The sequence below is a fragment of the Gopherus flavomarginatus genome, chromosome 18, assembly GCF_025201925.1.
Source record: "Gopherus flavomarginatus isolate rGopFla2 chromosome 18, rGopFla2.mat.asm, whole genome shotgun sequence".
NCBI lineage: Eukaryota > Metazoa > Chordata > Testudines > Testudinidae > Gopherus > Gopherus flavomarginatus.
In genome coordinates this window covers 7,401,967-7,425,770 of record NC_066634.1, presented here as the reverse complement: position 1 = coordinate 7,425,770, position 23,804 = coordinate 7,401,967, and the positions used below count along the sequence as shown (strand labels likewise).

At 42.4% G+C, this 23,804-nt stretch overlaps 2 protein-coding genes across 9 annotated transcripts in view; both read left to right on the top strand.

The window, feature by feature from the left end:
- Positions 1-23,804, top strand: part of LOC127036941 (butyrophilin subfamily 1 member A1-like) — a 225,033-nt gene that overhangs the window by 84,736 nt on the left and 116,493 nt on the right. The window lies entirely within an intron of this gene.
- The window catches only part of LOC127036590 (butyrophilin subfamily 1 member A1-like), a 32,738-nt gene that overhangs the window by 3,367 nt on the left and 5,567 nt on the right, over positions 1-23,804 (top strand). The window contains exons 3-11 of one of the 8 annotated variants that reach the window (XM_050927627.1): positions 3,478-3,498; positions 3,893-3,916; positions 9,996-10,016; positions 10,621-10,641; positions 12,733-12,753; positions 13,336-13,356; positions 14,472-14,492; positions 16,072-16,092; positions 23,152-23,172. In XM_050927627.1, the coding sequence (XP_050783584.1) occupies positions 3,478-3,498; positions 3,893-3,916; positions 9,996-10,016; positions 10,621-10,641; positions 12,733-12,753; positions 13,336-13,356; positions 14,472-14,492; positions 16,072-16,092; positions 23,152-23,172 (192 nt within the window). Of the gene's footprint in view, positions 1-3,477; positions 3,499-3,892; positions 3,917-7,135; positions 7,157-9,995; positions 10,017-10,620; positions 10,642-12,732; positions 12,754-13,335; positions 13,357-14,471; positions 14,493-16,071; positions 16,093-23,151; positions 23,173-23,804 lie in introns of all 8 variants that reach the window. The other 7 variants (XM_050927626.1, XM_050927628.1, XM_050927629.1 and 4 more) reach the window with 7 other exon arrangements.

Below are 23,804 nucleotides of genomic sequence, written 5' to 3'. Positions count from 1 at the left end.
GCTGTTCCCAATCCTTTGGAATCTAAAATATAAAGGTTTATTCATAAAAGGGAAAAGATATAGATGAGTACTAGAATTGGTTAAATGGAATGAATTAATACAGCAATGGCAAAGTTTTGGTTCAGGCTTGTAGCAGTGATAGATTGAACTTCAGGTTCAAATTAGGTTTCTGGAGTACATCCACAATTGGGATGGGTCATCAGTCCTTTGCGTAGAGCTTCCGTTTGTAGCAAAGTCCCTCCACCGGTAAGAAGAGGAATTGAAGACAAGATGGAGGAGCTGCAGCAGCTTTTTATAATCTCTTGCCATGTGGTCTCTGCTTTCTTTGTCCCAAAGACAAGCTGTCCATCACATGGCATGGAAAAAACTCAAAGTTCTGTTGATAGGCATATCCCTGCATACCTTGCTGAGACACAAGGTGTGTCTGCCTTTTCTCAATGGGTCAGTTGTATAGCTGATGGTCCTGAATGGGCCATCAAGTAGCTAGGCAGAGCTGACACCAACTTGTCTGGGGTGTCACCCAGAAGCATAGCACAAGTTTGAACTACAGACAATATAGAGCCAACACTTTAAATACAAAAAATGTTACATGGATACAGATAGCGTAATCATAACCAGCAAACCATAACCTTATCTTAGACACCTTATTTGACCTCTTATAAAAGATTTGGTATCACTACAGGACCTTGGTTGCAACAGTGATCTATATGGTCTCAGTTCGTGTCAATAACGACGCAGGAGCACATTCAGATCAGTGAAAATATTCTGCCCTCTGTTAAACCCATTATCCCCCTATTAGCTTCACTGAAGTTGTACAGGTGTAAACGAGAGTAACAATTGAATCTTCATCCTTGTTCAGGCAGGATGAAGCGCATCTGCTTCTGGAAAGAAGAAGAGTATTTCTCATTGTTTCCACTGGCTTTTATCTTAAAACATATTCAGCAAACAATATCCCCCTTCAGGTAGTTGAAGGCTGCTATCAAATCCCACCTCACTCTTCCTTTCTGCAGACCAAATAAGCCCAGTTCCCTCAGATTCTCCTCATAAATCATGTGCCCCAGCCCCCTAGTCATTTTTGTTGCCCTCTGCTGGACTCCCTACAATTTATCCACATCTCTTCTGTAGTGGGGGGACCAAACTGGATGCAGTACTCCAGATGTGGCCTCACTTCAGTGCCAAAAAGACAGGAATTATCACTTCCCTCGATCTGCTGGAAATGCGCCTCCTAATACAACAATTTTGCAAAGCAATAGCTGGATGACAATAGTGAGTTTGCTTTGATTTCTCCGATGATCAAACACAGTGGGGTTTTATCAGGGAAATGTTTAGCAGCCTGTTCTAGATTTCACCAAGTGAGTTTCTGTAGGACTTAAACCACTCTGTAGGATTTAATATCCTGCCCCAAGGGGGAACTCTTAATAGTGAAGTGCAGGAGCATACCTTTGGATGGGAAACTTCTGATGGAAAGTTCAGGGGGCTTCACTGTATCCTTTCCTGATGAAGAGGGCTCTCCCTTCACACAGTAGAGTGCAGAGCATCTTGGAATCACAGCAAAGATAAAAAGTCTTCTGGAATGACAGAAGAGAGTCCAGGCCTTCCCTGCCGTTGGCACCCTGGTGCTGAGGGTGCTGTCCCCCTCCATACCTGGCATTTCCAGGAGGAGCTGTTAATCTCCTGAGGCACAATTTCACCCAGAGCTCCACAGGGCGATGCACTTTAGCAACCCACTCACCTCTAGTGACACACAACTAGGCCTATCCCACAAACATTGTCCATGGTGGGAATAGGTGCAACTTCTGTCTAAGCAAAGCTGTACCGCTTTGACTGGAGCTCACACATCCCCTTCAATAGCAAAGTGTTTGCTAGGCCCCAGGCCAAAGGGCATGGGGGTGATATTAATTAAGACTATAGAGGTTATATTAGCTCTGTATTTCGCTGTGTTTCTGGAATAGTGTGTGCAGTTCTGGTGTCCCCAATTTAAGAGAGAAGTTGCCAAACTGGAGAGGGTTCAGAGAAGAGCACCAGAATGATTAAAGACTAGATAACGTTTTATAGTGATAGACTCAAAGAGCTCAATCTATTTAGTTTAATGATGAGAAGGGGTGACTTGATTTCTCTCTCTCTCTGTGTGTGTGTATATATATATATACACACACACATACACACAACAAATATTTGATAATGGGATCTTTAGTTTAGCAAAGAATGCTATAGCGAATCCAATGGCTGGAAATTAAAAGTAGGAAAGTCAGACTAGAAATAAGGCATAAATTTTTGAGAGTGAGGATGATTAAACAGTGTGACAGTTTACCAAGGGTTGTTATGTTTCCTTCAATGCTTGAAATGTTTGAAATCAAGGTTGCATGTTCTTTGTAAAGGATCTCCTGTCATGCAAACATGAATTCTTTGGGGGAAGTTTTCTGGCCCATGTTCTAGAGGCCTTAGCCAATATGGTCTTCATTGTGTCACTTGCTCCCTCAAAGTTATTCTCCATTAAACACAGCTCTTGCTATTTTTCGCTAGGAAGGTTGTGAAGCATTGGAATGGGTTACCTGGGGAGGTTGTGGAATCTCCATCCTTAGAGGTATTTAAGGCCCAGCTTGAGAAAGCCTTGGCTGGGATAATTTAGTTGGTGCTAGTCCTGTTTTGAGTAGGAGTTTGGACTAGATGACCTCCTGAGGTCTCTTCCAACCCTATTCTTCCATGATTCTATGAACTACCTAGTCCTTTGTTCTTGGCCATATTATTAAAAAAAACACATTGTAAAAAAAGTTGATATTGTTATCATTAAATATGTCTTTTTTTCTGTTTTAGAAGCGAAAAAAAGAAAAAGTAAGTCTGTTTTTTTAATTTTCTGTGCTCACTGTGGTGTAGGAATACTGTAGAATGAAAAGAAAAACAATTGAGTTATTAGACCGCACACCACTTTCCTCTTTTTGATAGAGCAGATTACTTGGCTAATTTTGTCAATAACAGATATGATCACTTGTTGGATCTCAGCAGTGCTGCTCGTGTATTGTTGAAATTTAAATAGACTCACCCTCTCCTGATTTGTATTCTCCAAGAACCATAACACTCTTGCAGAGACACACTATGAAAAGCAATGTACACATTGAAAGGACTCTGCATTGAAATAAGAAAATGGAATTCAGCTCATGATGTAAATGGTGTTACTGCTCCTTTCATAGCCGAACCCATATTAACAGAGGAGTGTAGTGTGTCATATTCACCTTTTACTAATTAGTTGTGGCCATGAAGCTTCGTCTTAAATTGATTAAAGCAAGAATATAATCTTCTCTATCTACTATGTAGTGGGATAGGAATGGGGCTAGCCCACAGATTGAATAGCTAGCTCACTACCCATGGCCAATATTTATGCTACTCAACCAAGAAAGGATCTCATTCACCCTCTTCAATTCATAAGTCAATGAACACACACTGAACTGTTTTCTTCTCCTCCCCATTTTTCTTTTGCAGAGAAACTCCAGGAGAAAATGGGTGAGTTTGCCTACTTTCCTCAATTCTTACAGTCCACTGACCAAAGTTTGTCTGCCCTGTATATGTTCCAAATACTTCATCTGCAGAAGGGATGCTATCATTGAATGTCCCATGCATCTGGGAAGTGGAGAGTCTGTGTAGATTACTCTGTAATTGTGGTATGTCATTGAGCTGAGACCTCACTAGCACTTTGCAAAGAAAGACAGAGGGGTAGAGGTTCAAGGGCAGTTAGACATGTGAGAAAAAAAAATCCACACATTACAGGAACTGATCATATCCATTGAATGAAAAAGCTCTGGATGGAGAGAGTGGCAGGACTGAGTTGCTAATCTTCCATGATTCTATGAACTCTTAGTTACCTTTGTTCATATCTATGTATATATTTCTTTTTTAGGAGACTTAGGGGACAAGAAAATAAGTAAGTCTGTGTCCTTTTTCTTTTGTGTGCTCTACTGCAGTGTAGGCAGGGCCGGCGCTACCATTTAGGCAGCCTAGGCAATCGCCTAGGGCGCCAGAATAATTGGTGGGCCGCATTTTGCCGGAGGGGGCGGCAGGCAGCTCCGGTGGAGCTGCTGCAGTGGTGCCTGCGGACGATCAGCTCCTCGTGCGGCTCCGGTCAACCACCCGCGAGCATGACTGAGGCAGCTTCACCGGAGCCGCGGGCCCAGCCCGCGGGGCGGCGAAATTCCCGTCCGCCTAGGGAGCTCAAACCCCTAGCGCCGGTCCTGAGTGTAGGAATCTTGTTGAATGAAAAGAAAACTCATTGAGTTTTTAGATCTCACACCACTTTTCTGTTTTTGATAGAGCAGATTACTTGGCTAATTTTGTCAATAACATATATGAGCACTTGCTCGTTCTGAACAGTCCTTCTTATGCATTGTTGAAATTTAAATAGACTCACTCTCTCCTGGTTTGTATTTCCCAAGAACCATGACACTCTTTCAAAGACATAGCATGAAAGGCCATGTACACATATAAGAACTCTACATTGAAACTGCAAATGGAATGCAACTCATGATGTAAATGGTTTTAATGCTCCTTTCATAGCCGAGCCCATATTAGCAGAGGAGCGTAGTGTGTCATATTCAGCTATTGCTAATTAGTTGTGGCCATGAAGCTTCATCTTAAATTGATTAAAGCAAGAATATAATCTTCTCTATCTACTACGTAGCGGGATAGGAATGGGGCTAGCGCACGGATTGAAGAGCTAGCTCACTACCCATGGCCAATATTTATGCTAATCAACAAAGAAAAGATCTCATTCACCCTCTTCAATTCATAAGTCAATGGACATACACTGAACTGTTTTCTTCTCCTCCCCATTTTTCTTTTGCAGAGAAACCCCAGGAGAAAATAGGTGAGTTTGCCTACTTTCCTTAATATTTACAGTCCATTGACCAAACTTTGTGTGCCCTGTACTGGTTCCAACAACATCACCTGCAGAAGGTACGCTATCATTGCATATCCCATGCATCTTGGAAGTGGAGAGTCTATGTTGATTACTCTGGAATCATGGTATGTCATCGAGCTGAGACCTCACCAGCACTTTGCAAAGAAAGTTAGAGAGGTAGGGGTTCAAGGGCACTCGGGCATGAGAGAAAAAACACCCACACCCTTGAAGAACTGAACATATCCATTGAATGAAAATGCTCTGGATGGGGAGGATGGCAGGACCGAGTTTCTAGTACTGTGGCTGATCTTGTTTTACTGATGCCATGAGGACACTCCACCCCATGCCTTAGGGATGCAGGGAAAAATGTCCTCCCTGGATAGTTTCCCCCAAACTGGGAATCCACATCCTGTGCAGAGCACCAAGTATAGGCTCTTTGACAATCCCTCTGCAAAGAAAATGCTAATAGTCACACAGGAACGTTTGCTAGAGCAGGAAATAGAACATAGATATTCTGTCTTCCGGTCCCGTTTATTCACTATGAGAGCAAGGTGTTGACAGAAACTTTCCATGGGAATGTGTCTATTTCAGGAGGGAAAAAAAATCTTTTTGGATGAAATAAAGAACAAGAAAAACACAAAAGGATCTCCGTAGAGTCAAAAGTTACCATTTTCTACGTCTTAAAATGGAACGTACTGATTTTTCACTTCAAAATGGAGACATTGTTAAGATTCTATTCAGTTACCCAATCATGTGGGGACAGTGAAGGCACAGGTGCTAACTTTTTCATTTCCTCAATAGTGCTTGATCATGACTCTGCCCAAAGCCCCTCCCTGCTATCCCCCTTTCCCTGAGACCCCACCCCTACCCCACCTCTTCCTGCTCCCCCTCTGCCTCTTCCTGCCTTGCTCCACCCCCTGTCCTAAGAACACCCTACCCTCGTTCCGCCTCTTTGTGTCCATGCTCCTGCCCCTGAGTGACACTTGCCCTCTGTGGAAGAGCTGATCAGTGGTAGGCAGGAGGCGCTGGTATGGACGGGAAGGAGCTGATTGGTGGGGCCCGCTGCTGGTGCAATTTCTGCCTCAGTAAGCTGTTACGCTATCACCAGAGCTGACACAAGCCCTTCAGTAGATAAGTGTTCGTTGGACCCCAGGCCAGAGGCCATGGAGTTAATTAAATAGGACTATAGAGATTATATTAGCTTTGTACTTGGCTCTGCTGCTGGAATAGTGTGTGCAGCTCTAGTGTCCCCAACTTAAGAAAGAAGTTATCATACGGGAGAGGGTTCAGAGAAGAGCAGCCGAATGGTTAAAGAATTAGATAACATGTGATATAGTGATAGACTCAAAGAGCTCAATCTATTTAGTTTAACAAAGAGAAGGGGTGACTTGATTGAACTCTAAATGTATGAACATAGAGAACAAATATTTGATAATGGGCTCTTTAGTCTAGCAGAGAATGGTCTAGCAAAATCCAATGGCTAGAAATTGAAAATTCAGAAAGTCAGACTAGAAATAAGGCATAAATTTTTAAGAGTGAGGATGATTAAACCCTGTAACAATTTACCATGGGTTCTGGTGGATCCTGCAACACTGGAATTTTTTTTAAATCAAGGTTGTGTGTTCTTTGTAAATGATCTCCTGTCATGCAAACAGGAACTGTTCAGGGGAAGTTCTCTGGACCATGTGTTAGAGGCCTTAGTCTGTATGATGTTGATGGTGTCACTTGCTCCCTCACAGCTATGCTCCAATAAACACAGCTCATGATATTTTTCACTAGGAGGGTGGTGAAGCACTGGAAGGGGTTACCTGAGGAGTTTGTGGAATCTTCTTCCTTAGAGGTATTTAAGTCCCAGTTTGAGAGAGCCATGGTTAGTATAATTTAGTTGGTTATGGTCCTGTTTTGAGCAGGGGTTTGGGCTATAATAATTGGAAATATACATATGTCCTAGAACTGGAAGGAACCTTGAAAGGTCATTGAGTCCAGCCCCTTGCCCTCACTAGCAGGGCCAAGTACTGATTTTTGCCTCAGATCCTAACTGGCCCCCTCAAGGATTGAAATCACAATCCTGGGTTTAGCAGGCCAATGCTCAAACCACTGAGCTATCCCTACCCACTAGATGACCTCCTGAGGTCTCTTTCAACTCTAATCTTCTATCCTTCTATGTTTCCATGAACTATTAGTTACCTTTGTTCTTGGCCCTATATTACAAAAGATGATATATATCTATATCTATACCTTTTTTAGGAGACTTGGAAAAGAGAATAAGTGTGTGTCCTTTTCCTTTTGTGTGATCTACTGCTGTGTAGGAATTGCGGAGAATGAAAAGAAAAATGATTGAGTTATTAGACCTCAACCTACTTTCCTCTTTTTGATAGAGCACATTAGTTGGCTAATTTTGTCAATAACATATATGAGCATTTGCTGGTTCTGAGCAGTGCTGCTCATACATTGCTGGAATTTAAAGAGACTCACCCACTCCTGGTTTGTATTCTCCAAGAACCATAACACTCTTGCAGAGACACAGTATGAAATGCAATGTACACATTGAAAGGACTCTGCATTGAAACGGCACATAGAATGCAGCTCATGATGTAGATGGTGTTACTGCTCCTTTCATAGCCAAACCCATACTAGCAGAGGAGCGTAGTGTCTCATATTCACCTTTTGATAATTATTTGTGGCCATGAAGCTGCTTCTTAAATTGATTAAAGCAAGAATATAATCTTTTCTATCTACTACGCAGTGGAATAGTAATGGGGCTAGCCCATGGATTGAATAGCTAGCTCACTACCCACGGTCAATATTTATGCTAATCAACAAAGAAAGGATCTCATTCACCCTCTTCAATTCCTAAGCCAATGGACATACACTGAACTGCTTGCTTCTTCTCCCCATTTTTCTTTTGCAGAGGAACCCCTGGAGAAAATGGGTGAGTTTGCCTACCCTCTTCAATACTTACAGTCCACCGACCAAACTGCCCTGTATACGACTGCCCTGTATTGATTCCAACAACTTCAATTGCAGAAGAGATGCTATCATTGCATGCCTCATGAATCTAGGAAGTGGAGAGTCTGTGTCGATTACTCTGGAATCGTGTTATGTCATTGAGCGGACACCTCGCCAGCACTTTGCAAAGAACATCAGAGGGATAGGTTCAAGGGAAGTCAGGCATGATAGAAAAAACATCCACACACTTCAAGAACTGAACATATCCATTGCATGAAAAAGCTCTGGATGAGGAGTGTGGCACGGCCGAGTTGCCAGTGCTGTGCCTGACCTTGTCGTAATTGAGGCCATGCAGACACTCCATCCTGTGCCTTCGGGATGGAAGGGGAATTATCTTCCCCAAAGACCTTCCCCCAAACTGGGAACCTACAAAGTCTGCAGAGCACCCAGTGTAGGCTCTTTGACAGTCCACCTGTAAAGGAAGTGCTGATAGTCACATGGGAATGTTTGTTAGAGCAGGAAATAGAACCTAGATATTCTGTCTTCTCTTCCACTGTATTCACTATGAGAGCAAAGTGTTGGCAGAAACTTTCCATGGGAAAGCATCTATTTCAGGCAGGAAAAAAAATATTTTGGGGCAAAAAAAAGAACAAGAAAGACACAAAAAGATCTCTATAGAGTGTAAAGTTTCTATTTCCTACATATTAAAATGGAACATTTTGATTTTTCACTTCAAAATGAAGGAGACATTGTTAAGATTCATTTCAATTACCCAATCATGTGGGGTCAGTGTAGGCACAGGTGACAACTTTTTTATTTCCTCGATGGTGCTTGACCACCTCTCTGCCCCAGGCCCTGTCCCTACTATACACTTCCCCTCAAGACTCCTTTCCCATGTCCTCTCATTCCAACTCCACCTCTTCCTGCCTCATTCCACCCCCTTTCCCAAGAATACCCCATCCTCATTCTGCTTCTTCCTGTCCATGCTCTTCCCTCTGAGTACTACCTGCCCTCTGAAGAAGAGCTGGTCAGTGGAGGGCTGGAGGTGCTGGGCTGGAGGGGTTGGAGCTGACTGTTGGGGTCAGCTGTTGGTGCAATTTCTGTCTCAGTAAACTGTTTCCCTTTCACTGGAGATGACACAAGCCCTTCAGTAGGACATGCATCCGACCAAGTGGGTATTTACCCACGAAAGCTCATGCTCCAATACGTCTATTAATCTATAACGTGCCACAGGACTCTTTGCTGCTTTTTCAGTAGGAAAGCATTCACTGGGTCCCAGGCCATTAATTAGGACTATAGAGGTTCTATTAGCTATGCATTGGCTCTGTTGCTGGAATAGTGCATGCAGTTCTGGTGTCCCTCACTGAAGAAGGAAGTTTTCAAACTGGACAAGGTTCAGAGAAGAGCACCAGAATGATTAAAGGATTAGATAACATGTTATAATGATAGACTCAAAGAGCTCGATCTATTTAGTTTAACAAAGAGAAGGGGTGACTTAATTGCACTCTAAATGTGTGAACATAGAGAACAAATATTTGATAATGGGCTCTTTAGTCTAGCAGAGAATGGTCAAGTAAAATCCAATGGCTGGAAATTGAAATTAGGAAACTCAGACTAGAAATGAGGCATAAATTTTTAAGAGTGAGGATGATTAAACACTGTAACAATTTACCATGGGTTCTGGTGGATCCTCCATCACTGGAAATGTTTGAAATCAAGGTTGCATGTTCTTTGTAAAGGATCTTCTGTCATGCAAACATGAATTGTTCAAGGGAAGTTCTCTGGCCCATGTTTTAGGGGCCTTAGACAGTATAATATTCATTGTGTCATTTGCTCCCTCACAGCTATTCTCCAATGAACACAGCTCTTGATATTTTTCACTAGGAGGGTGATGAAGCACTGGAATGGGTTACCTGGGGAGGTTGTGGAATCTCCTTCCTTAGAGGTAAATAAGTCCCAGTTTGAGAAAGTCCTGGTTGGTATAATTTAGTTGGTGCTGGTCCTGTTTTCAGCTGAGGTTTGGACTAGGTGACCCTCTGAGGTGTCTTCCAACCAAAATCTCCTATAATGCTATGAACTATTAGTTACCTTTGTTCTTTACCATATTATTGCAAAAGATGCTATTGTTATCTTTAAAAATATTTTTTTTCTTTTTTAGGAGACTTGGAAAAGAGAATAAGTAAGTCTGTGTCCTTTTTTCTTTTGTGTGCTCTACTGCTGTGTAGGAGTCTTGTAGAATGAAAAGAAAAATTATTCAGTTATTAGACTGCAAGCTACTTTCCTGTTTTTGATAGAGCAGATTACATGGCTAATTTTGTCAATAACGTATATGAGCACTTGCTGGTTCTGAGCAGTGCTGCTCATACATTGTTAAAATTTAAATAGATTCACCCACCACTTGTTTTTACTCTCCAAGAAACGTAACACTCTTGCAAAGACACAGTATGAAAGGCAATGTACACATTGAAAGGACTCTGCATAAAACAGCAAATGGAATGCAGCTCATGGTGTAATTGATCTACTGGTCCTTTCATAGCAGAACCCATATTAACAGAGGAGCTAATATGTTATATTCACCTTTTGCTAATTAATTATGGCCATGAAGCTTTTTCTTACATTGATTGAAGCAAGAATACAATCTTCTTTATCTACTACGTAATGGGATAGGAATGGGGCCAGGCTACAGATTGAATAGCTAGCTCACAACACATAGCCAATATTTATGCTAAGTTAGTGGACATACCCTGAACTGTTTTCTTCTCCTTCTCATTTTTATTTTTCAGATGATCTCCAGGAGCAAGTGGGTGAGTTTGCCTACTTTTCTCAATTCTTACAGTCCACTGACCAAAGTTTGTCTGCCCTGTATAGTTTCCAACCCCTCAACTGCAGAAGGGACGCTATAATTGCGTGTCCCATGTATCTGTGAAGTGGAGGGTCTGTTCAGATTAATCTATAATTGTGGTATGTCATCGAGCTGAGACCTCACCAACACTTTGTAAAGAAAGTCAGAGGGGCAGGTGTTCAAAGGTAGTTGGACATTTGAGAAAAAACATCAGCACGCTAGAGGGACCGAACATATCCACTGAATGAAAAGCTCTGGATGGGGAGTGCTGCAGGACCGAGTTGCTAGTGCTGTGCCTGACCTTGTAATAACTGAAGCCATGAGGAAACTCCACCCTATGCCTTAGCGATGGAGGGAGAATTGTCTCCCCAAAGAGCTTCCTCGAGACTTAGAACCCACATCCTGTGCAGAACACCCAGTGTAGGCTCTTTGACAATCCCCCTCCAAAGGAAGCGCTGATCATCACATTGAATGTTTGCTAGAGCAGGAAATAGAACCTAGATATTCTGTCTTTCGGTCCTGTGTGTTCACTACGAGAGCAACATGTTGGCAGAAACTTTCTACGGGAATGTGTCTATTTTGGGTGGGAGGGGCAGGGGGAACAAATTTTGCATGGAAAAAAGAGCAAGAAAAACACAAAAGAGTTTCCATAGAATGTAAAGTTTCTATTTCTTACTTACTAAAATTGAACGTTTTGATTTTTCACTTCAAAATGAAGAAGATATTGTTAAGGTTCGTTTCAATTCCACAATCATATGGGGCAGTGTAGGCACAGGTGTCAACTTTTTCATTTCCTCAATGGTGCTTGACCACTTCTCTGCCCTAGGCCCTGTGCCTACTATACCACTCCCCCCAAGTCTCCCTCCCCGTGTCCGCCCTCTCCGACTCCACCTCTTCCTGCCCCGTTCCACCCCCTCTCCCAAGAAGACCCCACCCACCCTCGTTCTGCTTCTTTCTGACCATGCTCTTCCCCCTGAATACTACCTGCCCACTGAAGAAGAGCTGGTCAGTGGAGGGCTGGAGGTGCTGGGCTGGAGGGGTTGGAGCTGATTGGTAGTGCCAGCCACTGGTGCAATTTCTGTCTCAGGAAGCTGTTTCCCTTTCACTGGAGATGACACAAGCCCTTCAGTAAGAAAGTGTTCTCTGGGTCCCAGGTCAGAGGGCACGGTTTTGATCTTAATTAGGGACTATAGGGGTTAGATTAGGTCTGTATTTGGCTCTGTTGCTGGAATAGTGTGTGCAGTTCTGGTTTCCACCCCCCGAAGAAAGAAGTTGTCATACAGGAGAGGGTTCAGAGAAGGGCACTCGAATGGTTAAAGGATTAGATAACATGTGTTATAGTGATAGACTCAAAGAGCTCAATCTATTTAGTTTAACAAAGAGAAGAGGTGACTTGATTGCACTCTAAATGTATGAATATAGAGAACAAATATTTGATAATGGGCTCTTTAGTCTAGCAGAGAACAGTCTAGTAAAATCCAATGGCTGGAAATTGGAATTAGAAACTAAGACTAGAAATTAGGCATAAATTTTTAAGAGTGAGGATGATAAAACAGCGTAACAATTTACCATGGGTTCTGGTGGATCCTCCGTTACTGAAAATGTTAGAAATCAAGGTTGTATGTTCTTTGTAAAGGATCTCTGTCATGCAAACATGAATTGTTTGGGGAAAATTCTCTGGCCCATGTTCTAGAGGCCTTAGACAGTATGATGTTCATTGTACCACTTGCTCCCTCACAGCTATGCTCCAACGAACACAGCTCTTGATATTTTCCACTGGGAGGGTGGTGAAGCACTGGAATGGGTTACCTGGGGAGACTGTGGAATCTCCATCCCTAGAGGTATTTAAGGCCAGCTTGAGAAAGCCCTGGCTGGGATAATTAGGTTTGTGCTGGTCCTGTTTTGAGCAGGGGGTTGGACTAGATGACTTCCTGAGGTCTCTTCCAGCTCAAACCTTCTATAATTTTATGAACTATTAATTACCTTTGTTCTTGGCCGTATTCTTACAAAAGGTGCTATTGTTATCTTTAAATATTTTGTTTTTCTTTTTTAGGAGAATTGGCAAATAAAATAGGTAAGTCTGTGTCCTTTTTCTTCTGTGGGCTCTACTGCTGCTTTTGATAGAGCAGATTACTTGGCTAATGTTGTTAACTACATATATGAGCCCCTTGTTGGATCTCAGCAGTGCTGCTCATATATTATTGAAATGAAATTAGACTCATCCACTCCTGATTTGTATTCTCCAAGAACCATAACACTCTTGCAGAGACACAGTATGAAAGGCAATGTGCACATTGAAAGGACTTTGCATTGAAACAGCAAATGGAATGCAGTTTGTGATGTAAATGGTGTTACTGCTCCTTTAATAGCCGAACCCATATTAGCAGAGGAGTGTAGTGTCTCATTCACCTTTTGCTAATTAATTGTGGCCAGGAAGCTTCTTCTGAAATTGATTAAAGCACAAATATACTCTCTTCTATCTACTACGTAGTTGGATAGGAATGGGGCTAGCCCAAGGATTGAAGAGCTAGTTCACTATCCATGGCCACTATTTATGCTAATCAATAAAGAAAGGATCTCATTCACCCTCTTCAATTCATAAGTCAATGGACATACACTGAACTGTTTTCTTCTCCTTCCCATTTTTCTTTTGCAGAGGAACTCCAGAAACAAATGGGTGAGTTTGCCTACTTGCTTCAATTCTTACAGTCCACTGACCAAAGGTTGTTTGCTCTGTATAGATTCCAACAACTTCACCTGCAGAAAGGACACTCTCATTGCATGTCCCATGCATCCGGGAAGTGGAGGGTATTTGTAGATTACTCTGGATTCGTGATATGTCATCGAGCGAGACCTCACTAGCATTTTGCAAAGAATGTCGGATGAGTAGAGTTTCAAAGACAGTTAGGCATGTGAGAAAAAACTTCCCCACACTACAGGAACTGATCATATCCATTGAATGAAAAAACTCTGGATGGGGAGAGTGGCGAGACTGAGTTGCCAATCTTCCATGATTCTATGAACTCTTAGTTACTTTTGTACTTGATCATATTATTACAAAAGGTGCTATTGTTATCTTTGAAAAAAAAAAAAATATATATATATATATATATATATAATTTTCCTTTTTAGGAGACAAGAGTATAAGTAAGTCTGTGTCCTTTTTCTTTTGTGTGCTCTAATGCTGTGTCGAAATCTTGTAGAATGAAAAGAAAAATGATTGAGTTATTAGACCTCATCCCGCTTTTCTGTTTTTGATAGAGCGCATTACTTGGCTAATTTTGTCAATAACATCTATGAGCACTTGCTGATTCTCAGCAGTCCTCCTCATACATTGTTGAAATTTAAATAGACTTACCCTCTCCTGGTTTGCATTTTCCAAGAACCATAACACTCTTGCAGAGACAGTATGAAAGGCAATGTACACATTGAAAGGACTCTGCATAAAATAGCAAATGGAATGCAGTTCATGATGTAAATCATGTTACATGGTACATTCATAGCCGAACCAATGTTAGCAGAGTAGCGTAGTGTCTCGTATTCACCTTTTGCTAATTAGATGTGGCCATGAAGCTTTTTTTTTAATTGATTAAAGCAAGAATAGAGAAGATTATATCTACTACGTAGCGGGATAGGAATGAGGCTAGCCCACAGATTGAAGAGCTAGTTCACTACCCATGGCCAGTATTTATGCTAATCAACAAAGAGAGGATCTCATTCACCCTCTTCAATTCATAAGTCAGTGGACATACACTGAACTGTTTTCTTCTCCTCTCTATTGTTCTTTTGCAGAGAAACCCCAGGAGAAAATGGGTGAGTTTGCCTACTTTCCTCACTATTGACAGTCCACTGACCATACTTCGTGTGCTCTGTATTGTTTCCAACAATTTCAACTGCAGAAGGGATGTTATCATTGCAGACCAATGCACCTGGGAAGCGGAGGGTCTGTGTAGATTTCTCTGGAATCGTTGTATGTCATCGAGCTGACTTCACTAGCACTTTGCAAAGAAAGTCAGAGGGGTAGAGGTTCAAGGGCAGTCAGGCATGTGAGAAAAAACATCCATGCACTACAGGAACTGATCATATCCTTTGAATAAAAAAGCTCTGGCTGGGCAATGTGACAGGACTGAGTTGCTAGTGCTGTGCCTGACCTTGTAGTAGCTGAGGCCATGCAGACACTCCACCCTGTGCCTCAGGGGTGGAGGGAGAAATGTCTTTCCCAAAGAGCTTCCCCTAAACTTGGAACCCACATCCTGTGTGGAACACCCAGTGTAGGTTCTTTGACAATCCCCTTCCAAAGGAAGCGCTGATCATCACATTGAATGTTTGCTAGAGCAGGAAATAGAACCTAGATATTCTGTCTTCTGGTCCCGTGTATTCACTATGAGAGCAACATGTTGGCAGAAACTTTCTATGGGAATGTGTCTATTTTGGGGGGCAGGGGGAACAACTTTTTGGGTGAAAAAAAGAGCAAGAAAGCCACAAGGGTTTCCACAGAATGTAAAGTTTCTATTTCCTACTTACTAAAATTGAACGTTTTGATTTTTCACTTCAAAATGAGGAGACATTGTTAAGGTTCGTTGCAGTTCCCCAGTCATGTGGAGGCAGTGTAGGCACAGGTGATAACTTTTTCATTTTCTCTATTGTGCTTGACCACCTCTCTGCCCCAGGCCCCGTGCCTACTATACTCCTCTCCCGAAGACTCCCTTCCTGTGTCCTCCTGCTCCAACTCTACCTGTTCCTGCCCCGTTCCACCCCCTTTCCAAAGAATACCACACTCTCGTTCTGCTTCTTCCTGTCCATGCTCCTCCCCCTGAGTACCAGCTGCCCTCTGAAGAAGAGCTGGTCAGTGGAGAGCTGGAGGTGCTGGGCTGGAGGGGTTGGAGCTGATTGGTGGTGCCAGCCACTGGTGTAATTTCTGTCTTAGCAAGCTGTTTCCCTTTCACTGGAAATGACACAAGCCCTTCAGTAGGAAAGTGTTTACTGGATCCCGGGCCAGATGGCACGGTTTTGATTTTAATTAGGACTGTAGAGGTTAGATTATCTCTGTATTTGTCTCTGTTGCTGGAATAATTTGTGCAGTTCTGGTGTCCCACACTGAAGAAAGAAGTTGTCAAACTGGAGAGAGTTACTGGTCCTTTCATAGCAGAACCCATATTAGCAGAGGAGCTAATATGTCATATTCATCTTTTGCTAATTAGTTGTGGCCATGAAGCTTTTTCTTAAATTTATTAAAGTAAGAATATAATCTTCTTATCGACTACATAATGAGATAGGAATGGGGCTTGCCCATGGATTGAATAGCTAGCTCACTACACATAGCCAATATTTATGCAAAGTCAATGGACATACCCTGAACTGTTTTCTTCTCCTCCTCATTTTTCTTTTGCAGAGGAACTCCAGAAGCAAATGGGTGAGTTTGCCTACTTTCCTCAATTCTTACAGTCCACTGAGCAAAGTTGGTCTGCACTGTATAGGTTCCAACAACTTCAACTGCGGAAGGGATGCTCTCATTGCATAGCCCATGCATCTGGGAAGTGGAGGGTCTGTGTAGATTACTCTGTAATTGTGGTATGTCATTGAGCTGAGACCTCACCAGCACTTTGCAAAGAAAGTTAGAAGAGTAGGGGTTCAAGGGCAGTTGAACATTTGAGAAAAAACATTGTCACGCTAGAGGAACTGAACATATCCACTGAATGAAATCTCTGTATGGGGAGTGTGGCAGGACTGAGTTGCTAGTGCTGTGCCTGACCTTGTAATAACTGAGGCCATGTGGACACTCCACCCTGTGCCTTAGTGATGGAGGGAGAATTGTCTTTCCAAAGAGCTTTCCCCAAACTTGGAACCCACATCCTGTTCAGGGCACCCAGTGTAGGCTCTTTGAGACTCCCCCTGCAAAGGAAGTGCTGATAGTTACACAGGAATGTTTTCTAGAGCAGGAAATAGAACCTAGATAGGACCTCTGTCTTCTTGTCCCGTATATATGAGAGCAAGGTGTTGGTAGGAACTTTCCATGGAAATATGTCTATTTCAGGGGAAGGAAAAAGCTTTTTGGATGAAAAAAAGAACAGGAAAGACACAAAAGGGTTTCCCTAGAGCCAAAAGTTACTATTTCTTACATGTTAAAATGGAGAGTTCTGATTTTTCACTTCAAAATGAGGGAGACATTGTTAAAGTTCGATGCAGTTACCCAGTCACATGGGGGCAGTGTAGGCACAGGTGTCAACTTTTTCATTTCCTTGATGGTGCTTGACCACCACTCTGCCCCTGTCCCATCCGCACTATTCTCTTTTCCCCAAGAGCCCAGCCCTACCCCACCTCTTCCTGTTCCCACTCTGTCTCTTCCTGCCCTGATTAACTCATTGTTCCAAAAACCCAGAAGTGCTAATATGTCATATTCACCTTTTGCTAATTAATTGTAGCTTAAAGAACAAGAAAGACACAAAAGGATCTCCATAGAGTCTAAAGTTTCTATTTTCTCTGCATCAAAAAGGAACATTCTGATTTTTCACTTCAAAATGAAGGAGACATTTTCCAGTTCGATTCAGTTACCCAATCATGTAGGGGCAGTGTAGGCACAGGCGCCAACTTTTTCATTTCCTCCTTGGTGCTTGACCACCTCTCTGCCCCACGCCCCATTTCTACTATACTCCTTCCCCAAAAACCCCTCCCGTTCTCCACATCTTCTCGCTCCCAGTCCATTTCTTCCTGCCCTGTTCTACCCCCTATCCCAAGAACACCTTGCCCTCTTTCCACCTCTTCCTGTCCATGTTCCTCCCCATGTGCGCCTCCTGCCTTCTACAGAAGAGATGATCAGTCACGGCAAGGAGGTGCTGAGGTGGAGGGGGAAGAGCTGATTGGCAGGGCCTGCCAGCGCATGCTGAGTACCTATTCTTTTCTTCTGTGGGTGCTCCACTCCTGGAGCTCTGTTGAAGTTGGCACCATGGAGATTGTTGAGAGGAAAGAAATGTTCCTTAACCGGATTTTCAGGAAAAACTCTGATAGGAGATATGTGAGCCTGTATCTCATTTTGCAAACAATGGCAGGGCGGCAAAAATGATTTTGCTTTGATTTCTGAGGTGATCTTACAGAGTGTGATTTTATCAGGGAAATATTTATCAGCCAGCTGTAGATTGCACCCAGACAATCATGGTAAGTCTGAAACATCTCTGTGGTGTTTCATACAGTGCCCCGAGGGGGGAAACTCTTGATATTGAAGTCCCACAGCAACCCTTTGGATGGGAAACTTCTGTTGCAAACTTCAAGGGCCTTTAATTGCATACCACACCACTGAAGGAGGTTCTCCCCTCACACAGCAGAGTGCAGAGCATACTGGAATAACCACAAAGCCTAGGAGTCTGACAGATGCCAGGTCTCATGATCAGAGGTCTTGTTCCTTTCTGCCAGAAGAGTTTCCTGGATAGCCTTATCCCTGGCAGTAGGGTGCTGAGGTTGCTCTCCCCCTGCATGCCTGATATCTCCAGGAAGAGCTATTATCCCCTTTATCTACAATCCCACCTACTATTCCCCAGGGAGATATCATTCAAGAACCCACTCAACATTCCTGTCCCATACAGTTTCTGTGATCTAAACAGGTGCAATTTCTTTCTCAGCATGGCTGTACCCTTTTCCTTGAAGCTCACAAAACCCCTTCAGTAGGAATGGTTTTGGTAGGCAGTGAGCCAGAGGGCATGGGGATGATCTTAAGTAGGACTCCAAAGGTTATATTAGCATTGGAATACTGTGTCGATCTCTGGTGTTCCCAACTGAAAAAGGAAATTGATAAATAAGAGAGGGTTCAGAGAAGAACAAGAGAAATGATTAAATGATTAGAAAACATATTTTATAGTGATAGACTCCAGGAGCTCAATCTGGTTTACTAAACAAAGAAGAGGGGTGACTTGATTATACTCTATAATTAAATACATGAGCAATAGATATTTTATATCAATCTAAATTTTTACCCACTATACCTTCCTCTTTTCAACTGAACCAACATGAATCATTTTCCCTCATTATACCCTTAAATCTCATGGGAGCAAACAGGACTAATTACTATATACTCTGCACATCAGACATGCAGTAGCGTTCTACCTTGAGAGGACCAAGACTGATAAAGATGAGTTAATCATTGGACTAGTTAAACAGAAATTAAAAGATACAGTCCCAAAAGTGTTATGTCTGCAAGCTGTAGAAACTTTTTTAAAATGCCATAATACAGGCTCAAGTAAAACGTATGCCCCAAATTTAAAAACAAAATCATATTAAGATGACCAAGAAAGTGCCACCAAGGCTAAACAACAAAGTAAAAGAAGCAGTTAGAGGCAAAAATGCATCTATTAAAAATTAGAAGTAAAATCCTATTGAGGCACTGTCAGAGTTCCCTCCCCACTCTGAACTCCGGGGTATAGATGTAGGGACCCACATGAAAGACCCCCTAAGCTTGTATTTCACCAGCTTAGGTAAAAAACTTCCTCAAGGCACAAATTCCTTTCCTTATCCTTGGACGGTATTGCTGCCACCACCAAGTAATTTAAACAAACATTCAGGGAGCGGCCACTTGCAGCCCTATCCTCCCCCCCCAAAAAAGGATCCCCCCAAGCCCCTTCACCCCTTTTCCTGTGGAGGCTTGAGAATAATATACCAAACAATAGGTTAACAAGACAAGTCTCCGGTTTTTAGGATACTGAAAATCAATCAGATACTTAAAAGAAGAATTTTATTAAAAAAAGTAAAAGAATCACACCTGCAAAATACGGATGGAAGATAACTTTACAGGGTAAATAAAAAGATTTAAAACACAGAGAATCCCCTCTGACTCTGCTTCCCACTTACAAAACAGGAATAAAATGACCTATTAGCATAGGGAAAATTTACTAGCTAAAACAAAAGGTTATCTAACACATTTCCTTTCCTTTACTTACAATTTTTGTAACTTTAAATGTACCATTTCAGATACCTTTTCAGCAGCTGGTTTACCTGCTTGGTCTCTCTCTCTGTCCCGAGAGGGAACCAACAAAGAGAGCACAAACAAAACCTCTCCCTCGCCCAGTTTCAAAAGGATCTTCTTTCACCATTGGTCCTTCTGGTCAGGAGGGATTTATGTTACTGCATATGTAAAGGTTGTTACCCTTCCCTTCATATTTATGACAGGAAAATAGACAGGAGCATAAACTCTGACAAATTAAGTGTTAAAGTACAATTAGGCAGGGCAAAAAATATTTTCAAGAGCAACTAGCCGAAGGTTTAAAAACTAAACAAAGAAAACATAAGTATATCAAAAGCATGAGGCAAGTTTGGGAGGAGAATAGTCTTTCCAAAACAGCTTCCCCACAGCTGGAAACCCATGCCCTTTGCAGAGCACCCAAAGGAGATTCTTGAAAATTCTCCTGCAAGAGAACTGCTGATCATCGCACAGGAATGTTTGCTAGAGGAGGAACTACAACCCAGATATTCTGGCTTCCAGTCCAGTGTATTCATACTAGACCAAGAGCTGTTAAAAATTTTCCATTGGAATGTTCTTTTTTTGAAACACACAAATTGTTTGGAGGAAAATAAAAATGAAGCATTTCAGTGAAGTCAAAACTTTCCTTTTTGACTGCATTGAAATGGAATTTTTTGATGTCTTTCATTTCAAAAAGAGAACAAAATGTTTCAATTTGATCAAAACAGAATGTTTTAGTTGACCTGAACATTTTGGAGGAAATTTCAAAATTATTTTTGTTCTTTTCAGAAGAAAAAGCTAATTTTACAATAATGGAATTTCTCATGAAATGGAAATTCTGGTTTCTGCCCGGCTTTAACTAAACCATGTTCTCAGCCTCTTTCTTATAGGGCCATTTTTATATCTGTGCCTCAGGGTGTGATGTCTGTTTCCATAACTCTAACTTTCTATTGAAATCAATATGAATTTTAAGTGAACTGTCATTATGAGGTGTTATGAATGAAATCTGGTCCAACACTTGTTCATTTCTATTAGATGAAACTAGGTCAGAACATTTTTCTGCTTCCTCTCATTTCTCTGTTATTTATTCTGTGCTCATCTCCATGGGTTCTGAACACATTGTAATTTCTAATAGAAAACATATCAAAGTTGCTTTGTCTTTCTCCCTAGCTATGACATCTTGTTTTATTTGGTTATTAGTTTGGGTTAGCTGGCTTGGTTTTCCCTTTTATAACTGAGGAAATGGACAGGTCAGAGCAATGGCTCATATATGATGAAGATGATGATCAGTTCCAGAGTGGTGTTTTCAATAAACAGTCTGGACTTAATCTTGCTCCCATTGAAGTCAAAAAGTGCTTGTCATGAATCATAGAAGATCAGGATTAGAAAAGATCTCAAGAAGTCATCTAGTAGAAACCCTACTGAAAGCTTCAATGCTTGTGGGATTAGGATCTTTCTGCTTTTGCAGTGAGATGACAATGGTTAAGAGGAGGGGGGATAGCTCAGTGGTTTGAGCATTAGCCTGCTGAATACAGGATTGCAAGTTCAATCTTTGAGGGGTCCAATTTAGGGAATTGGAGTAAAAATCTGTCTGGGGATTGGTCCTGCTTTAAGAAAGGAGTTGGACTAGATGACCTTCTGAGGTCCCTTCCAACCCTGTGATTCTAAGTTTTACAGTTGAGATTCAGGGCTGTAGAGTATTTTGCACTTGCAGGTGGTCTCTCAAATGCTATAGCATGGAAACTGGTGCAATTTCTTTTGTGCAACATTTTCAGACCCTCTCCCACCTAACAGTGTCTTACAGGGTCTGCTGTGCCAGAAACCAAAGTGTGTGTGTGTGTTGCGGGGGGAGATGTGACCCCATCCTCCTACATGGAAGGAAGGCTTAACACACTCTGCTCTTCTGTTGCCCCTTTTTTTTGGTGTTCAAAGCTCCTTTTTCAGATCCATGGAATTTTATGTAGAGAAAGAGTGAGCTGGGGACTGGGCTGGTTATGTGTGAGGATAATGCACCTTTTCTTCTTCACCAAAAGAGAGAATCCCCATAAAACACAATCCTGTTCACAGAATCTTTAATTTTGTAACCATTAGTTCTGTTTGGGGTGGTTGCAGATGTGTATTCCACACAGGTGTGTTTGTGCTCAGTGTACTGGGGCTGGAGATTTTTCCTTTAGCAGTACCTGTCAGGGCAGCACATGAGCTCAACACCTCCTTTTAGTCCCTCCAAAGGCTAGATAAAGATGTCACTGCCCCAACCCCGCTCAGTTCCTTCTTGATGCCAGGGACCTTAGCTGGAGTTCCCCATGCACATTTTCTCTTTGTTTTTTCGCTCTGCATTAGTCTGTTTTGCTGAGCTTTTCACTTTCAAAATAGTTTTTAATAGTTGCCCATGGTAGAATCTACAGTCTAATTTAGATTTAGTGCAGTTTTTATAGTTAGTCATTTTTAATGTTTTGTGTTGCCCGGCAACAAGGGTTATGCAGCGTTCTCCGGGCTTTAGCATTGCCCAACATGTGGGGTCTCTGCCCACATGAGTTGACTCACATACTTGCTGTTTGCCCCACCCAGGAGTGGGTCACATTTCAGGGAGTTGTTGTTCTTTTAAAAAGAGAACACAGATGTCAGGTAAACTTTATCTGAAGCAGCAGTTGGTGGAGCAAGCCATAAGACCTGTGGATCTAACCACCCTCAGCTGCCTTCCACCCATGAAGTGACAAAGGACAAACCCTGGGATTCTGATTCTCCCTCAAAGAGGGAAGTTGCTCTATGTCTCGGGAACCACCTTGAAATAGGACTCATGAGACAGATTGGGGAAAGGAAGGAATCATCATCTTCCTCCTCAAAGACAGCCTTGAGATGTCTACATGGTAACCAGGGTTGTACTGGAACAGGAGTTTTCCTGTACCATACTGTTGACTCTGGATCCAGTACCTACAGACACAGGTATGGCAGCAGTAGACTTGTTTTGTTTGTCATGCAAACCTCAGCACTGCCTCAGGAGTCAGTGGGAATATTGATGCCATCTGCTATTCCAGGCCCTTCAACTTCTTCAGCATTGGGGCCAACATGCATAGCATCAACATCCTTGGTACTGGTGATGAAACAGACAATATCTTCAACACAGGGATAGGGAGAGGACAGTGTCCCTCCCTCCCACGCACCCCTCAAAATAGGGCACACATATCTTCTGCAGAGCATACAAGATTCCTCTCCTTCTATGTGGAAGAATGGGTCAGCCAGCTCTGCAGAGCTGCAGTTCCTTATCTGGATCTCAAAGCCCCTTGAACTCCACACTTTTCCCCATTCCACAGAAATATCTGTAAGAGTAATCATCCAAACTGTAAACCATCATCACAGTAAATTCTTCCAGCTGTCTGGCTATAAATTTCTCTAGCTCTTTTTAAATTTAAGTCACCATGGATTTTGAACAATTTAATTCATTTACTGGGAATCTTTGATGCATGGTACCAAGGGAAACACTGAACAAGAGTTTAAAAGGCTGTAATAATTGTTTGTTTTTTTCCCTAGATGAAACGAAGAAGGAATTAGGTGAGTGAAGACCTATGTACACACTTCCTGGTGTCCCCACTCCCATTACTTGGATATTTGGAGAAAGGTGCATATTCTCCTGTCTCTCCTCCATCTCCCTGGCTGCTTCTGATGGAGAAGAGGATCCTGACAGTCCATGTTCTTCCCCATCTGTAGCAGGGAATGGAATAGCTCCAGGGAGACACATTGCAACTCCCCACACTGCTCACACATACCAGGCGCATGGAAGATGTGGCCTGATCCCTGTTGTCTCTCTCAGCCTGAGGGGTGGGACAGACCCACTGTCTCCTTGACAGCCACATATGGGGTCCAAAATACCTCAGTAGCCACAGCTGCAGTGTCACTGATTTATAGTTCATCTACACAGAAGCTGGGGTGTGTAATTCCCAATGCAAGTAGACAGACGCATGTCAGCTCTGCTCTAGCTAGCATGCTAGAATAGCAGTGTAAGTGTAGTGAGACAAGTAGCAGCTCAGACTAGATGCCTGAACACATACCCAGGGGTCAGGTGGAATTGTATTCATGTAGTTAACCCTAGCCAGCATGGTCACTCTGCTATATTTAGTGCACTAGCTCAAACAGAGCTGGCACATATATGTCTACCCATGCTGGGTATTACACCTCCCAGCTGC